This window comes from Daphnia pulicaria, chromosome 7, assembly GCF_021234035.1.
Source record: "Daphnia pulicaria isolate SC F1-1A chromosome 7, SC_F0-13Bv2, whole genome shotgun sequence".
In the NCBI taxonomy this organism is placed as follows: domain Eukaryota; kingdom Metazoa; phylum Arthropoda; class Branchiopoda; order Diplostraca; family Daphniidae; genus Daphnia; species Daphnia pulicaria.
The window spans coordinates 8,248,971-8,265,815 of NC_060919.1; the positions used below are offsets into that span (position 1 = coordinate 8,248,971).

At 44.9% G+C, this 16,845-nt stretch overlaps 1 protein-coding gene across 1 annotated transcript; it reads right to left on the reverse strand.

Moving 5' to 3' along the window:
* Positions 1 to 8,307: 8,307 nt before the first annotated feature.
* LOC124348690 lies at positions 8,308 to 13,635 on the reverse strand. The gene is made up of 9 exons (XM_046798965.1): positions 13,602 to 13,635; positions 12,967 to 13,535; positions 12,152 to 12,503; positions 11,869 to 12,053; positions 11,211 to 11,749; positions 10,442 to 11,124; positions 10,194 to 10,394; positions 9,736 to 10,125; positions 8,308 to 9,671 (listed from the first exon to the last, which is right to left on the reverse strand). The coding sequence occupies exons 1-9, from the start codon at positions 13,633 to 13,635 to the stop codon at positions 8,308 to 8,310; spliced, it is 4,317 nt and encodes a 1,438-aa protein (XP_046654921.1).
* Positions 13,636 to 16,845: the final 3,210 nt, after the last annotated feature.

Below are 16,845 nucleotides of genomic sequence, written 5' to 3' on the forward strand. Positions count from 1 at the left end.
ATTTGGATTCATTTGACAACGTAGAAGAAGGAATAACAACTTGCCGAAGATTACGTGAGTTGTTGTTCCTGCGAGGCTTTGTCCTTGGTCAACTTGTGACCTTGTCCAGAAAAATTCTACAATCACTCCTATTTTCAGAAAGAGCTTGTTTTCACCAGCCGCTAGATGGTTTTCCTCAAAAAAATCGCATTCGGATTTTTTAGGATACTGTACGCCCCAAGGTATCCGAAGGGTTAGGGTGTAAATATAAATTTACAATTTTAATTCAATTTTATCGATTTCAATTTTACAAAATAAAATACACGACAAATATTACCAATAAATAAAAATTTATGGCAAATACAACAAAATGATTTTCATTGGGTATTTATTCTAGTGTCACGAATATTGAATTTTTGCAACCTTATTATCTAACAGACTGTTCGGTTGGCTGGGGTTTGTATTTCTCCTTGTATTTCTTTATTCGTGTTTCAATCGCTCATTATGCGAGGAGAATGAAAGAATAAGAGCGATGGAGCACGAGAGTCTGGAGAGAAGCATGCTGCGGAGCTGCTGCACAATGAGGAGGAGCGGGAGCGGATCGGATGCGTCTAATGAGGTGCCGTGTTCGTTCTCAACACCCATTGGCGACGTCGTGAGCTCAACAGCGCATAACTTTGGTCAAAGGAGTGGATGAAGGGGAGGGTAGAAGGACAATTTTCCCAATCAATTCATCACAGCTCTGAAGGAGAAGAAGAAGAAGAAGAAGAAGAAGAAGAAGAAGAAGAAGAAGAAGAAGAAGAAGAAGTTACATCTTTTTCCAGTTTTTATCTCTCTCTCTACCTTGCAGCTCCTCTTTATTTCCATGTTGAGGTTTCTCTTCCTTCTCTTCCAGCTCATCCTCTTTTCCTTCCAGCTCTTTCTCTTTCCCTCCCCCTCTCCCATCTATCCTCCAATCATTCCTTGAATGGTACAGGTAAGCAGTCATCTGAGGAACTTAGTACCCGATTACAAGACAAAGAAAATTTAATTGATGATTTTTCTGGACTTATGTGATAAACATACCTCAATGGCAGTGTCTTGATAGGCATCTGCTTGCAATGGAGTGTCAAAATCCCACACCTTGACACCCTTTAACCTGAGTATAGTTTTGCCCTTGAAGACAACTTGTTTGTAGTTTCAAAGCTGGCCAAGAATACAAAGTACCTTGTCTATGACGAAACAAAAAGATGCTTCAACGTCGTCATAGCAAATTAACATTTGGCCATTTTCAACTTCAATCCGGCTTTTGACAAACATGATAATACTAGATTGAGGTGCTGTAAAGGAAGAAAAAGTAGAGGCGTAAACAATAATGTAATCAAGGTAAACTAGCTAGTTAGGAAGTCCAACGTAACCCTCCAAGGATAATATCCATGGTACCTTGAAAGGTACTAGGATCATTTGCCTGGCTGAAAGGCAGAAATTTAAATTAAATTAATTTAAAGGTAATAAGTCCATCGGGGGTGACGAATGCTGTTTTCTCCCTATCTTCTTTTCGTAACGGTAATTGGTGATAACCGGATTGCAGATCCATGATGGAAAATAACTCCGCTCTTTGTATCTTACTGAGGATATCACTCATTCGAGGTAATGGGTACACGTTCCTTACCGTCACCTCGTTCAGTCCCCTATAGTCAACACAAAACCTCCATGTAACATCTGGTTTGAGAATAAGTACCACTGGTGCAGACCAGGCACTTTGATAAATCTCAATAATGTCTGCGTCTAACATGTCCCCTACCTGGGTTTGTATAATTTGTCTTGCCTTCCAAGCGCTGGGATAAGGTCCTCGTTGAACTGTTTCGCCCCTTCCTTGAGTCCTTGAATAGCATGTTCGGCGACCGGACAACGTCCTATCTCCTTGGAGTTTGAAGCGAAACAAGCCTTATGATGTTTTAACATATATTTCAACGTACTCCTATCGTCTTCGCTTAAATCTGCATTAATAGCTTGTTCTAAATCTTCAAATATAAGTAGCTGATTATCGTCTGTCGAATCCAGAACAGTTGGTAGTGGCACCGCCTCGTCTAAATCACACAAAATTACTTGTTTATTATAATTTTGAGTCTTAACCAGCGTAGACTCCTTGTTAAGCCAGACTTCTTGACCAGAAATTTTGGCAATTGGCACAGTGTTTGCACGAGCAGGAAGTAAAGCGTGGCCTACTGTCAGAGCTTTATTCAACATCAATCGCCGAGACAGAGTAAACAGCTGGGCCACCCCAGACGGCGATACTATTGCCGTCTCGGTTCCAACATGTCGAATGGAAAATGCCGGAATATTCACTCCTTCCTTTGTTTTAATCTTGCGTGATTTCGCCAATTCAATTTTCTGAGGTTCTATAAAATTTAACGGCAATATCCCGTCGTTATTAACGTTTTTGACGCCTGATAATCTATGTGTACGTTTCCAAATTGCTTCAGGAAATCGTTACCTAACAAAAGATCAATGCCCTCCATCTGCATAACGAGTGCTGTTCCCATGGGCAATTTATTATGAATTGTAACCATCATATAGGCAGCCCCTATCGGAGAGATCGTCGCTCCATTCGCCTTGACAATATTCGGGCCATGCATGACTCCAACGTAAATTGTGTACAGTTCAGTAATTTAGGAGAAATGATTGTGATGACAATCCCAGTTTCAACCACCGCCTTAACAACCCTTCTTCCACAATGCACCGTTTCAGTAATGAGCTTCGAGGAATTTAGCATACATAACGAAATGTTAGTAATCAAAGCCTCGTAATGGAAATACAAGTTATGACACGCCATTGCCGTTGATCTTATTCCGGCAGCTGAGCAGGTTGTTGTTGAAATTCCGACGGAAGGATTGGTGATGGTTTCTGAGGGCTATTCTTATCTTGAAACGATCCATTGTCTAAGTAATTGACGGGAAGCCTACCCTGTGGAGGGCCCCCATTCGATGGACGATACGGCACACCTTGTCGTCCACCCCTAAATAATTGGGATCGGGGGTTGCTGAAGCAATTAAGAGCATAGTGACCACTACGGGAACAATAATAACATACAGATCGGCCATCTGCCGCTCTTTGAGTCAAAGGTGCAATATCAGAAGTAACTTTCTTTTGTGTAGAAGCGTTTTTTAATTCATTAAGGGAATCTTGAAGGCCTGCCAAAACCATTCATAGATCGAGATTATCTTTCCCTGCGGACTGTTCCTGACGGACCACTGGTGCAGATGAGCCAAAACCATTTTTTTCCGTCCATGCACGTCTATCCAGTAGCAAAGACGACTCGGTGTGAAGGGATAAATTTTTTTCACTAACGACTTATGTAACCTGCCAAATAAAAAATCAAGCTGTTGAGTTTGTAGCATGTTAGGATTTACCGTATGACACATCTTGAGAAAATCGTATTAATAAGACGCCACATCCTCCTCCTCCCTTTGAACCCACTGACGTAATTTAGCCTCTTGAATGAGTAAAAAGTTATCTTACTTAAATTCCTGAAGAAAGATGGTTCGCAACCCTGCCGCAAACGGAACTACCACCACACCTGCCACTGCTGGGACAGCTGCTTGATCTTCCCAGTCACCAGGTAGATTGGAGAATAAATACCATTTTATGGCCGTTCCTTCCAAGTATTTATCACAAAATTGGCCCTCATTTCCTGGTTTCCCCAATGATTGTATCTACCCGTCAATAAATACCGCTCCAACCAATATAAGGCGTTTTCTCCAACTCTCGCACTAAAACATGGGGGTGGAATGAACTTATGCTGGGCTGCCATTACAACAGTGGGAATAGGATTGATCTGCTGAACTGGTTGTGTGGGGCCTGAGCTAGATCCTTGTCGTCAGAAGATAATCCCAAATTGATATATTCTCACTTTTCTACTGTTATGCCCTCCATTCCCATACCGGGATTTTTTTTTTTAAATTAAGAAACGTTTCTTTTTTGAAAGGACTGATTAGGTTAGACGATGTAAGTAGACAATGTGGGGTTCAGATGACTTTATGATGACGATACTAGCGAAACGGATATCACAGGGTGGGGGTGGGTGGGAGGTGGAACTATTTATACAACCATAGGCGCGACAAAAAGCAAAACAGGAGAGCAAGAGGGACGACGAGAAAAAATATTTCGGATCAGTTAAGATGGGCAATGGGACCGCCAGTTGTGCTGAATCTTGGTGATTGTTAGCATCCGGCGTCTTTCACGGGTTCTCCAGGTGAGGTCTACATAGACTGCTACCAGAAGACGGGCAGGGGATCGATAAGGCAGTTGGCCAATGTCACCCCGGATCCATGACGAGAGATTTCCAACACATCCAAGCGACTGGAGAGTTGACTGCAGTCAAGAAGTGAGGTCCCGTCAAGCGAAACAACCTGTCATGAGATGGACGGCCGTTTCAATCTCGATGTGGCAGCGATCACTAACTGGGTCTACCCTAGGGTCAATTTCGTTGCAACGGTCTCTGGTGAAAAGAAGCCGCTGGTTGAATAGGAACTGGGACTCTCGGGTGGCCGGAGGGAGGAACTTTGCTGAGCGCCAGATAGCCTCCAGATCCAATTCCGGCTGGGCAAGTTCAATGTGGCCTGAAGTAAACTTTGAAACCAAGAGCCGAGTATAAATCCTACGGTGAGTAAGAGGTTGAGGGAGGGGAGATCCGTTAGCCAGAATCATCCGTAGGTGCTGGAGGGCCGTCTCCATGTGTGCCGGCCGTTGGAAAAGGGCCGCCGTCGCCGGTGTGACCTTGTAAAGATGAAGGAAGTGGCGCGTCGGGAAGACAAGCCAGTTCCAGAGCAGGAAGCGAGCACTGCTGTCCTGGCCCAATAGTGCCATCGCAATGGGCCGTAGGAAAAGGGCCTTCAAGAACAGGTCCGTGTGGAACATGGCCAATCCGCCGTCATTCGTTGGGCGATAAATGGCACCGGGTGGGGGTCGTTCCAGCCGACCACCCCACAGGAACTTTGTATCACCACTTTGGATCTTTACACCAATTGCCGGGGAGGTAGAATCTGGCCGATATAAACTATTCTGGAGTAGGCTTCGGATTTTAGAAAATGAACCTTCTGGTGAAGGGACAAGCAGCGACCAACGTTGGTTCGGACGAGTCCCTGTAGGTGTCCAAAGGCCGCATCCCAAACTCGGGCCGTCGTTTCCATGACGGAGGAAGAAAACGGGATCCCGAAGAGCGTGAGCGTTGAGTCGGCTGCCAGCCAAGGCACTGGCCAGATCTTTCGTTGAGTCCAGCTACCGAGGCCAAGGGCTTTGGATTTAACCTTGTTGAGAAGAAGAAGAACAGAAATCTTGCAGGACTTGGACACCACGTAAAATATCAGTATCCGAGCCAGTAAAAGTGGCGAGGTCATCAACGAAGGCGCGGGTAGTCACTGTCCGGTTAAACATGGATATTCCTTTTAGATCGCGGTGGAGGCGGCATAGCAGCGGCTCGAGAAACAGCGCGTATAGATGAATCGAAAGCAGACATCTTTGCCTCAAGGACGAGAGGCATTGGTTGGTACCAGCGACGGTACTGCCATTCAGTATGGCCATACGGGCTCCCGAGTAGAGAGCTTGAATCCATTAGATGAAAATTTCGGGGTAACCAAAAGCGTCCAAAATTTTCCAAAGAGTGTGACGTTGAACTAGATCATAGGCCTTCGTGAAGTCGACACCAATGACGAGGCCCGGAATCGCTGTGCCTGAAATACTATCGACGCAAGGCACGTTTCTCTCTTCGATAAATGCAATAATATCGCGATACAGCTATAAGTTATCGTAAATCTTTCGCCAAGGGATCCCGCCACATTGAGAGGACTCGACTACGTCGGGAAGCGTTTTCTTCAAGCGATTGACTATCGTTCCGGCTATGATATTGTAGTCACAGTTCAACAGTTTTATGGGACGCTAATCCCATACTTTGCTGGGCTTGTCAGATTTCGGGACAAGGATGACCAAGCCGATCGCCTGAGATTCCGTCACCCGCTTTTGTCGCAGAACCGCATTGAACATTTCGAGGAAGACCAAAATTGTCGTTCCAAAATTGTTTGTAAAAGTCGTAGGGGATGCCGTCTTCACCTGGGCTGCCGTTTAGTGGCATCTTGTGGAGTGTCGCGGATAATTCCGCCAGTTCCGGTGGACGATACAGATCAGATGGGAAAGATTAACGCTGGATTCTACCAAGAAAGGCGGCTTTCAAGGTTACTTCCGCAATTTTTGACACTGAATACCTTGCAAAAGCTGTAGGTAAAGGATTTATTGACCGCGGCGATGTCCGATATGGTATCTCCGTTCCCTGGTAGCACACTCACATCCATCGTCTATCATATGGATGTCTTCATGTCTAAATCGAATCTCATCTAGCTACAACCTAAATTGGATATCAAATGGATACTCAATTTACTACGACCTTATGCTATCTTCGTATAGATGTCCTATAGATCTACGTTCACGGACATCCATTTGTGACTAGAAATCAGACGCTTAACAGACAGACGTAACGAAAAGGACTTAAACATGGACTAAATTTTCATCATTTTAACTGCTAATATTAATTTAGATCCGTTGAACCAAATACAGTTAGAAAGTAATAACAAGTGGTGTAGTGTGTAGAGCACTGGAGTACCACTCCTAAGAACATGGTTTCGTGCCACCGAGGAAAGTTTCTTTTCTTTTCTTTTTGCTTAAATTTAAGTATTTTGAAGACGGCTGTAAGCCGTACCCATTTGAATGTCTTACAGCGCGACATTAGTATAGACATATGCAATCCTATTGACGTCGGGTTAAGATATCTCACTCGGCTGATTAGATGGGCTACGTACATCTTATGGATAGAGGCGTGCTACCAGGGTTGTCATCCAGCAAAGATCGGGTCGGGTAAAGTTGGCCCCGAGAAGATTCCTTCCGCTCATGGAAAAGTGACGGGGTGTCGGTATCGACCTCGGACGTGCTACAGGAGCGGATTTTTGCTCCATGGAGCGTTCGTACATTCCAGTTGCGAGCTTCCTCGCGGATTGCTTGAAAATCTACCTAGTTGAGCTCACGGCCTGAGGCCGTCATTTTTGAAAGTCACTATCGACCAATCTCCTTGCGGAGAAGAGCACGGCGACGGCAGTAGCTTTGGGCAATTCTTTTCACCCCGAGTTTGAATACCGTATCCCACCATTCGGTCACGTTTGTTCGGCGGAGGGGAAGAGCCGATGCAGTGGCGAGGAACTTGGTAAACAGATTTCCAAACGCGTCTTCTGACAAAAAAGACATGTTAATTTTCCAGATAGAAGGTCGTGGTTGAACCTCCAGTTCTGGATCGGAAAGTAGGGAACATTGAGCATGAAGAACGGAGTGATCCGTGACGTAGGTAGCATCCAAATGGATTGCAGAAATGAAATAACTGATGGGGAGGGAAAAATAAATCCAGTCGATTCTAGCAGATCCCCCTTGGTGAGTATAGGTGTTTCCCAAGTCCCGAGGCCGGAGGGCCTTCCACATGTCTACTAGCTCCAAACTGGACACCAACGTAACCAAGGCATGATCAACCTTGGTAGAAGGGGTTGTTCCAGCTAATCGGAGCCTATCCTGAGGGCCGTTTACAGAGTTGAAGTCCCCGACAAGGATGAGAGGGCGCTTGACAGTAGACAGAAAGGCAGGGACGACGACCTGGAAGAAAGCGCTCCGCTCCTCACGAAAAACTCTTCCGTACGCCCCGTCCGGTAGAGGGAAACAAAGGAGGCATTGTGCAGTTGGACCGATATAAGGCGGCCGTTCGGGTCACAAACAAAATGGTGGACGGTCAGGGTGTGGCCGGATCCTGAGTGTGGCTCCGAAATGTGGTCGTCCACCTCCGACGCGGAGTCGGAAGGCCGATGTTGATCGCTTGCACCTCCACCGGGGGAGCTCTCGGGTAGTGATGGAGCATCACGCGGTGTGGCCTCCGGGGTTTCCGGTATAATCGACGGGTTGACAGACGGAATCGGTGTTACAACATCAAGTGTGTGTAGAAGAGTGTATTCTCGTGTATTCGGGCTCTGCATCTGAGGGGTCTGCCTTTACCGGACGACCTCTAGTGGTCAGATCTACAACATCTCCCCCTTCTTAGTTGACAAGTTAATACATTGATTGCCAGGACAATGACAGACAACAATTCTTAGTTAATACGAGTAGCCTACAATGACACACAACAATTCTTAGTTAACACGAGTAGCCTTGCATACACCAACTAATGCATATGATAGTAAGGAGCATGTGACATAATTGAGGTGATTGAACCAACACAACAGAACACAAGCTATCACACACATTAAATTATAAGAAAGATCAAATTTATGACTTCAAGTATGGGCGACCGGAACGAGTAGATCCTTGCCGAATAACCACTGCTTCCGGAGGAATCACCTGCTGCTGGGAAAGCGTAGGTGGTGTAGTTTTGGACGGCTGACCACGATGATTCGGCCCTGTTGTAGGATTTGGAAGGGTTGGTTCTGTCGCTTGTGATGTTGACGGAATGATGAGAGGAACCTCCGGGCGGATCGGTTGAGTGAGGGGCGGATGCCACACTAATTTTGAAAGGATGGGACCGGCAGCCACTGCACGGGCTTTGCTTGATGCGCTGGACGAATGGATGGGACCGGCAGCCACTGCACGGGCTGTGCTTGATGCGCTGAACGAATTGATGGGAACGGCAACCACTGCACGGGCTGTGCTTGATGTGCTGGACGAATTTTCGATATTTATATCACGGCGTGTGCGACGAAATACACGACCATCAGCCAAACGAACAACATAAGAGCCCGGCACTGTACAGACGGATTCGATGGTTCCAGGTATCCACAAACCACTGATGAGTACTCTGACGCTCTGTCCGACTCTGAGTGCTGATCCCCGGACATCAAGGCGGCCTCCGTGTTGAAAGCAGGCCATTTCCTGTCTACGTTGTAGCTGAGCTTGAACGCAAGACGCTGGGACATGCTGCGGAGTAAGTTGATCGGGTAAAAACGCAAGATTTCCACGCAGATGACGACCTTGCAAGAGGACTGACGGCGACGGAAGACTATTTGATACTGGAGTGGACCGAATGGTTGCTAAAGCTTCCCAAAGCGTTTTGCCGGATGCAAACATTTTGAGGATGGTACGCTTTACAGTCTGGATATGAAGCTCGACGAGCCCATTGGATTGAACGTAAGTGGGGCTGGATGACACCGCACGGATGTTGCGCCGATCACAGAAAGCACGAAACTCTGCACAGTCAAATTGAGAACCGTTATCTGACATGAACACTTCCGGGGTGCCGAAATCAGAGAACACACGCGCAACCTCCGCGATGATGGAGGAGGATGTCAGCGAACGGAGAGGCACACAAGACGGCCACTTGCTGTATGCGTCAACAACGAGCAGATAGTTGACACTTTCAAAGGTGAATATGTCTCCCGACACATATTGGAATGCGTGTGAAGGCAGCGGCACAGGACGAAGCGGCGGTGAAGGATTTCGATGGCGATGTGTTTGGCATGTGATGCAGCCAGCAACCATGTTTCGGATTTGGTCATCGCATCCTGGCCAATACACAGCTGATTTGGCTCTCAGAATGCATTTCAGTTCACCAAAGTGTCCATCGTGAGTCCCCTCCATGACTTCGGGACGGAGAGATACTGGAACTACTAGTCGATTGCCATACAGAAGTAGTCCGTCTACTTCAGAAAGGGCATGACGGTTTTGCTGCTATTGGACAATGAGACTTGTGGTCAGTCCAACCTTTTGACAGGATCTCTTTGACGAGACAAAGCGTAGGATCCGCAATCTTTGCAGCTGCAAATTTTTCTCTAGTGGATGCTTTCGGGATGACTAGGTCGAGCACTGCATGAACTTGCTCTTCACACCCCTGAGTGACGTTATCATTAAATAAGTTGGGTGACGGCCCCCTACTGAGTGTGTCAGCAATGAAGAGATCCTTGCCCGGCTTGTAAACCAACTTGAAGTCGAACTGTTGCAACTGGAGACGCATCCGCTGGATTCTGGGCGAAAAAGATGCGATTAGTTTTTCCAAGAGGCCAACCAGCGGCTTGTGGTCCGTTTCAGCCACCACTGTCTGGCCGTACACGTACTGTTTAAATTGCAGTAGACCAAATTGAATCGCAAGAGCTCCTTTTCAATTTGAAAGTAGCGTTTTTGAGTCTACGTGGGTGATGTTGATGAATATGCGACGGGCTGACCGTTCTGCAGCAACACGGCTCTAATGCCAATGGGGGACGCATCCACCGAAACGACAACATCCTGAGAATGATCAAAGAGACGTAAGACAGGTATAGACGCTAGGGCATTTTTCAGTGTGGCGAATGCCAACTTTTGAGGCTCCTCCCAGATCCACGCGGCGTCGGCTTTTAGTAGGTCACGAAGTGGTCTGGTGAGTTCAACTAGGTCCCGACAAAATTTTACAGATAGGTGACCATTCCGAGAATACGTACAAGGTCAGCAGGAGTGTCGGGATCTGGCATTTCTAGCATTGCGCTGACTTTGTTGGGATCCAGTGTGAGAGTCCCCTGTCCTATGACGTGACCAAGCCACGGAAGTTCCTGGAGGAAGAACCGACATTTCTTTAACTGAAGTTTGAAGTTGTGAAGACGGCAACATAGGAATACTTTTTCGAGATTTGCGTGCAGCTTCTCCTGTGTTTCTCCGGTGATGAGGAAGTCATCAAAGTAAATGAGAACACCTGGCAGATCTCCAAATAGATCAAACATGGTTTGAAGGTAGACTTCCGGGGCTGACTTCAGTCCAAACGGCAGGCGAAGGTACCGGTACCGGCCCCTAGGTGTCGCCATCGTACAGAGGTAGGACGCTGCAGTAGACAATGGTATTTGGTAAAAGCCTGAGGCGGCATGAAGGCTGCAGGAGTATCGGGCCTTACCGATTTTTGCAAAGAGTTGTTCGATGGTAGGTACTGAGAAGTGTTGTCGCTGGACTGCTTTGTTCAATTCCGACGGGTCCAGACAAATACGCACGTCACCATCCGGCTTTCCCACCACCATAATCCGGCTGGCCCACTCAATGGGTTCGTGAACAGGTGTGATGCCCGCATCCTTCATTTCATCAAGTTCACACGATCTTCGAGGCAAAAAGGCAGGCGGCTGGCCGCACATATAACTGGATCAACACAATTAGTGCCAGATAACAATTTTATATCGTGTTCTACTGGTAATTTACCTAGACCAGTAAATACATCCATGTACTTCACCACTATTGGATGAGGTTGGGTGACGGGAATCGACTGAAGGGCATCAACTCGGCGAATGCGATTAAGTTTTTCACAAGATGGCAGGCCTTGGTTAGGTGGCTGCCCAGGCTCGTCAACAACCACAAAGTCAACCACCACTTTAGTACCACGATGAACTATTTGAGCGGTGTGTCGGCCTAGAACTTTTAACAGACCGTTTTGTGGGCCATAGTTTCGAACAATAGGCCCTGGACGAAGATGTTGACGGGGCATACCGAGAAAGAATTCATGAGGAAAAAAATTGCAGGTGGCGCCAGAGTCAAGTTTGAAGTTTACGTCGACGCCATCTAGCGACAGCTGTTGGTGCCACTCGGTCCCACCACTGGACGAACGCAACATGTGATTCACAAAATAATCATCATCAACAGACCTCGGAAGAGACATTGCGGTACCTCCTTGTTCAACGTTGCCAATCCACTGATACTCTTCTTCCAACGCATGCACCCTGCCTGTTGTTGCTGGCGGCGTTTGACGTGCTGGCTGCTGCGGTGGCCTCTGGTGTTGATCATTCTGATTAGGACAGCAACTGACGGCATGTCCAAGCACTCCGCAACCATGACAGCGCACATTACCCACACGACACTAATTTTTATTATGATAACGATTACACTTACTGCATCTCCCTTGCTGATTGTCTGGATGAGGTTGAGTTGACGGCAAGGTTTGATTTGTCGATGTGGGCTGCTGCCGCCTTGTAGACGGGCAATAATCTGGCATACTGGAGGGCCTCCGGTCGAAGCTTCGATCCGCGTGTGTTGACTCAGTTGCAGACGGAGTATTGATGATCGTGAGTTGATTCCTGGACGTTTCACATGCGCGTAAGACAACACAACCCTTTAGCCAGTTTCAAATCGTTTTCGTAGAGAAGCTTTTCCCTCACAAGAGAATCCGCCACACCTAGCATGAGTTGATCACGTAACACCGACTCAATGGCATCAGCTGGATAACCACACGACTGTATCAGGCTTTTTAGTTGAATTAACCACGTGTCCAAAGTTTCTCCTGGAAGCTGATGGCGTCTTAGAAACTTGAAACGTTCAAATACCTCACTACGTCTGGGCTCAAAGTGTGCTTGAAATTTGTCTAACACCGGCTGTATCTTCTTGGCATCGTCGTCTAGTGCTCGAGAGAATATGAACGTGTCGTAAATTTTGAGGCCCTCACTACCGAGAAGAGTGATCAGCATGCCCACCTGTTTTTCTTCATCGACATCTTCGTCAGGATCAGTGTGAATGGCGATCAGGTACCACTCGAATTGTCGACGTCAAAGTTTTCACTGTGACACCAAATCACTGGCATCGAACGAAAAAGGTTCAGGGGTCTTGAGAGATGACGACATCCTAAATTAAGATTAGGAAGTAGCAGGATGCACCAGATGAAGCTGGATACACGAGAGTTCAGTACACAGTCTAGAAAAACCACGTGCAGGACTGTGCAGACGTCAGAACTTCTGACACCATGTTACAACATCAAGTGTGTGTAGAAGACTAAGTGTATTCGTGCTCTCCATCTGAGGGGTCTGCCTTGACCGGACGACCTCTAGTGGTCAGATCTACAACAATCGGCTCCGCTTCAGACGATGGGATCTCCTGAATCAGGAAAGAGTAGTCTCTCCAACACGGCTGTGGATTTATTACGGCCCGTGACCTGGCGCCATTGATCCGTCTCTGACGACAAAAGCGGGGGGGGGGGGGGATTTTGGTAGATAGAACCGGCACAATTTCTCTCGCCAGAGTTTTTGTGACCACCTTGGGGGCCATAGGACCCTTCCTGGAGCTAGGTTTGGACGCTGCCGGCGGGATCTTAATCAATTTCTGCGGGCAGGCCGTTGCCATATGACCAGTCAGGTTACATTCCCCGCACGTTATTGGCTGTTTGGAGTAACGCTTATAAACTTTGTAGTCCCCAACTTGAAGGTAAGAGGGAATGGTGGCACTCAAGGGCATCCGAACCGTAATTTCGCCAGTGAGGCAGGGAATCATGCCAGCTATGGCCCTTGCGTAACGATCTTCCCGCAGGTCCAGCACAGAACCAAATTCCCGTAGTCCAACTTTGAGGACTTCCATATTGGCGTTGGGTGGGTAGTCCAAAATCCGCTCAAATTTCTCGTCCACGTTGGGGTCTTTGATGAGAACTTGAACCGTCCGGCTTTCAAGGACATGTTGCTGAGGACCGCCATGTTTGTCCAAAATCGCCGTTACGTCTGCAGACTTGAAAAGGGTGACTCGCACGACCTGATCACCGACCAACAGGACTGGAACGATCGCCAAGATTTGTGATTCTTGGAGGCCGAGACCAGTCACAAAACGGTGCACTGTTCACAACTGGAGACGGGGCTGTGGGTTACCAAACCCAATTTCAAAAGTGTCTTCATACCTCATGGCGAAGCATCGCCTCAAGCCGGGAGGGAGAGGAGGGGCAATAAAGTCGCTGACTAATAAGACCAATAAATTCTAAAACGAACTAAATCACTTCCTAGTGTAATAATAAAGCAATCTAGGCACGATTCACTTGAAAAGTTCCTATGATAAACTGATGCAGGCAGATTCACCATGCGGGGGATCTCGCGAAAACACGTCCACCGAGCCTCTTGGGCGATATAGACGATATGGGATTTTGAACAAAGATTTCTGCCGAAACACGGGATCGAATCAGGGACGTTTAACTCTTCAATATAACGCTCTCCCAACTGAGCTATTTCGACATATACAAATAATTGATACATTTTTTCCTTATTTGCACACGGCTCATTTGTCCATTCGTATGATTCTCGCTTAGAGACGCAAGGGAATCTGAACGAAGAACTTGCCGAAACCAGGAATCTAACTAGGGACCTTTACATTTTCAATTCCCAACTAAGCTAGTATTTTTGCACATTTGCGATTGTCCAGCGATCTTCGTCTGTTGGCTACAAACTCATTACTGTGTAGCATATTTATCAGTTCTCAAGAGCTCAGGTACAATCCGTGATATCCAATCAATCCGACATGGTACATGCATATTTTTTTCTTCGAGATTGAGCCATTGCTTTTCGCTTGTCGCATGTTCTCCATGGACTGTAGAGGGGTTTACTAGGTTTAAATGGATCACCATACTATGTGAAACAAAACATCAGCAATATAGTTTAAAAAGCTCAGATTAATACAGGATTGGTACTGTATCAGGCTTTTTAATATCGCTGCGATGATCAATGATCGAATCATCATCGAAAATTCTTTTTATGTCTTGTGATTATACGCGTTGGATTTTAAAACTAGGTAAAACAACGAATAGATTTGGCTAACGTCCGAAGTTTCCAGTTCACTGAAATTGTGAAAAAAAATTGGAAGTGAATTAGTAACAGTTTTTTCATGGCGGCTTACAGAGTTTCGCCCGTTTCAATTTTAGTTTCAATTTTTTCCATTGAAATTTTCGTCAGTTCCGTTACCAATTGGATTACAAAATTCCTTAGTTATCAGTTAATTCTTTAATTTTTATTTCTTTTTCAAAATCACTTATATGTTACTTCAGTCTTGCTCCCATAAGGAGCTATGATGCGAATTCTGGACAGACTACACTGTCCGCTCTGTAATCGATCTTTATAAGTTTGGAAAAGTATCCTTTTTTTCAATATGTCTTTTGCTTGCTTTGCAGTTCTAATTGAATGTTCGACTATAAGATTTTGCTAATTTTTTAACTGCAGATTTACCCTTTGCTGGTATCGAACATCAGTCCTTCCACATGGTAGGCTGATATTGATATGCATGATGACATGTGCTATGTTGATATAGATACGATGGATAAAAGGGTAATGAAGAGTTAGTCATTTTTTTTTCGTCTGCTGTCCAGAATAGGGTTGGTGCATGAACAAGGGATTCCTTTGAAAAAAATATCATTAGAATCAGTTTTGATCATTAGAATCGGAAATTCGCGTTTCGCGTTTACGCACAAACGCCATAAGTCGGATCGCTGTCCGGAATTCGCTGTTGAAAAATTGAAGTTTCGATCGTTTTTATCGCATTTTCATCGTGCGATAGAAAACGCGATAGCGATATTACTTTTATTACTTTAGGCTTTTTTTTAAAGAAGATTAGGAGAAGGTGAAAAGGACGCTAAAATTTGAAAAATAATAATTTTAAAATTAAAAGGTTGAAATATTTCCTTTAAGTGGGCTTGCAAACACCAATTTAAACTCCTCTAAGTGATATTCATTAAAAATATTGTGTTTCTTAAATCCAAAGTTTTGGCTTGCAATTTAGTAAATTTTATTTTAAAAAATTTAAATTTGGGCAACGTAACAAGTCTGCTTAAATTCGCTGTAAATTCGATATCCATTTAATCATTTATTTGCATAATGTTACCCATATTCCTCAGTCCCTAAATAAGGAGTTTTTTATGATAATTATCTCACATTTTTGGTAATTATTAAAATAAAAAACCGCATGAATTGAAATGACTGTTGAATATACTAAAATACGACACTACTTTCAGGTATTTTAAGTCAGCTCCTGATGTGCTTAGACTAATAAAGCCCCTTGGGCGCCTTCGGAATTTAGAGTTAGTTAAATTTTAGATGTAGGGGAGACTGGAGTAAAACGGGACACCGGGTCAAAAGGGACAGTGGGGGGAAAAATAGTAGATGTTTATAAAACTTTGAAATTTTTTAGTATGTTATGTAAATCTGTATAATCTACTTTAGCATGAAATTTGGTTGATTTTTGTCAATAACTGCATGAGTTATTGACAAAACTAAAAAAACGGTTTTTTTTTTGAAATTTTCGTCTCCGCCATTTTATGTTTATAGAAAGAAATAAACGCTAATGGCATCTAAATTTAATATGGAAATGAAGCTGATTCATTTCTTGATCGTTTAAAACAAAAATTAGAATTTTAGATCAATTCATTTAGACAGTATGAACTTTTTAAAAAAAGAGTCATAATCGGGAAATCGGGACAGCTGTTTTTGCCAAAAATGGGACAGTTACGGGCCAATCAGCGTACAGCATTTTAAAGAGGCTTGATTTCCTGACCTGGCTACGCAGGATATCCTACTGCTCCATAAGGAATTTTGTTATATAAGAAAAAAGGTTTATTAACAAAATAATAAAATTGAAACATTTATAAACTCAAAGAGTCTATGCAGTGGAACACTTTTTAAATTTTTTTAAATTTTATTAATGAATTTTAAGGCGAAAACGGAGGACGTCCCTTACCACCCACCCCAGTGTCCTCACTTACCCCCAAAAATAGGCTCCTCCCATAAATCTGAGTAAACATTAAAGGTCTTTTATGGGGAAATGGTTAATTATAAAATTATAAAAAAAATATGGGAGGTACATTACAATGGAGCAGTTACACATCCTGCGTTGCGCATTCTCCGCAAATGCGAAAATCTCATTTGTGTCCAAGCTGGTGTGTGTCACCTACAGCGTCTTATGGGAAAACCAACTTCTTCCCGTTAAAAAAGTTGTTTTCCTACCTATAACTTTGATTTCCCCCCTTTTCTTCCTAACAGTGAATACTTTATTCATTTCTCTATTACCTAATTTTTATTTCTGTCCCCAATTCCATCTGGTTAATTTTTAATTAATTTTTGTTTGTGACTGGTTTTT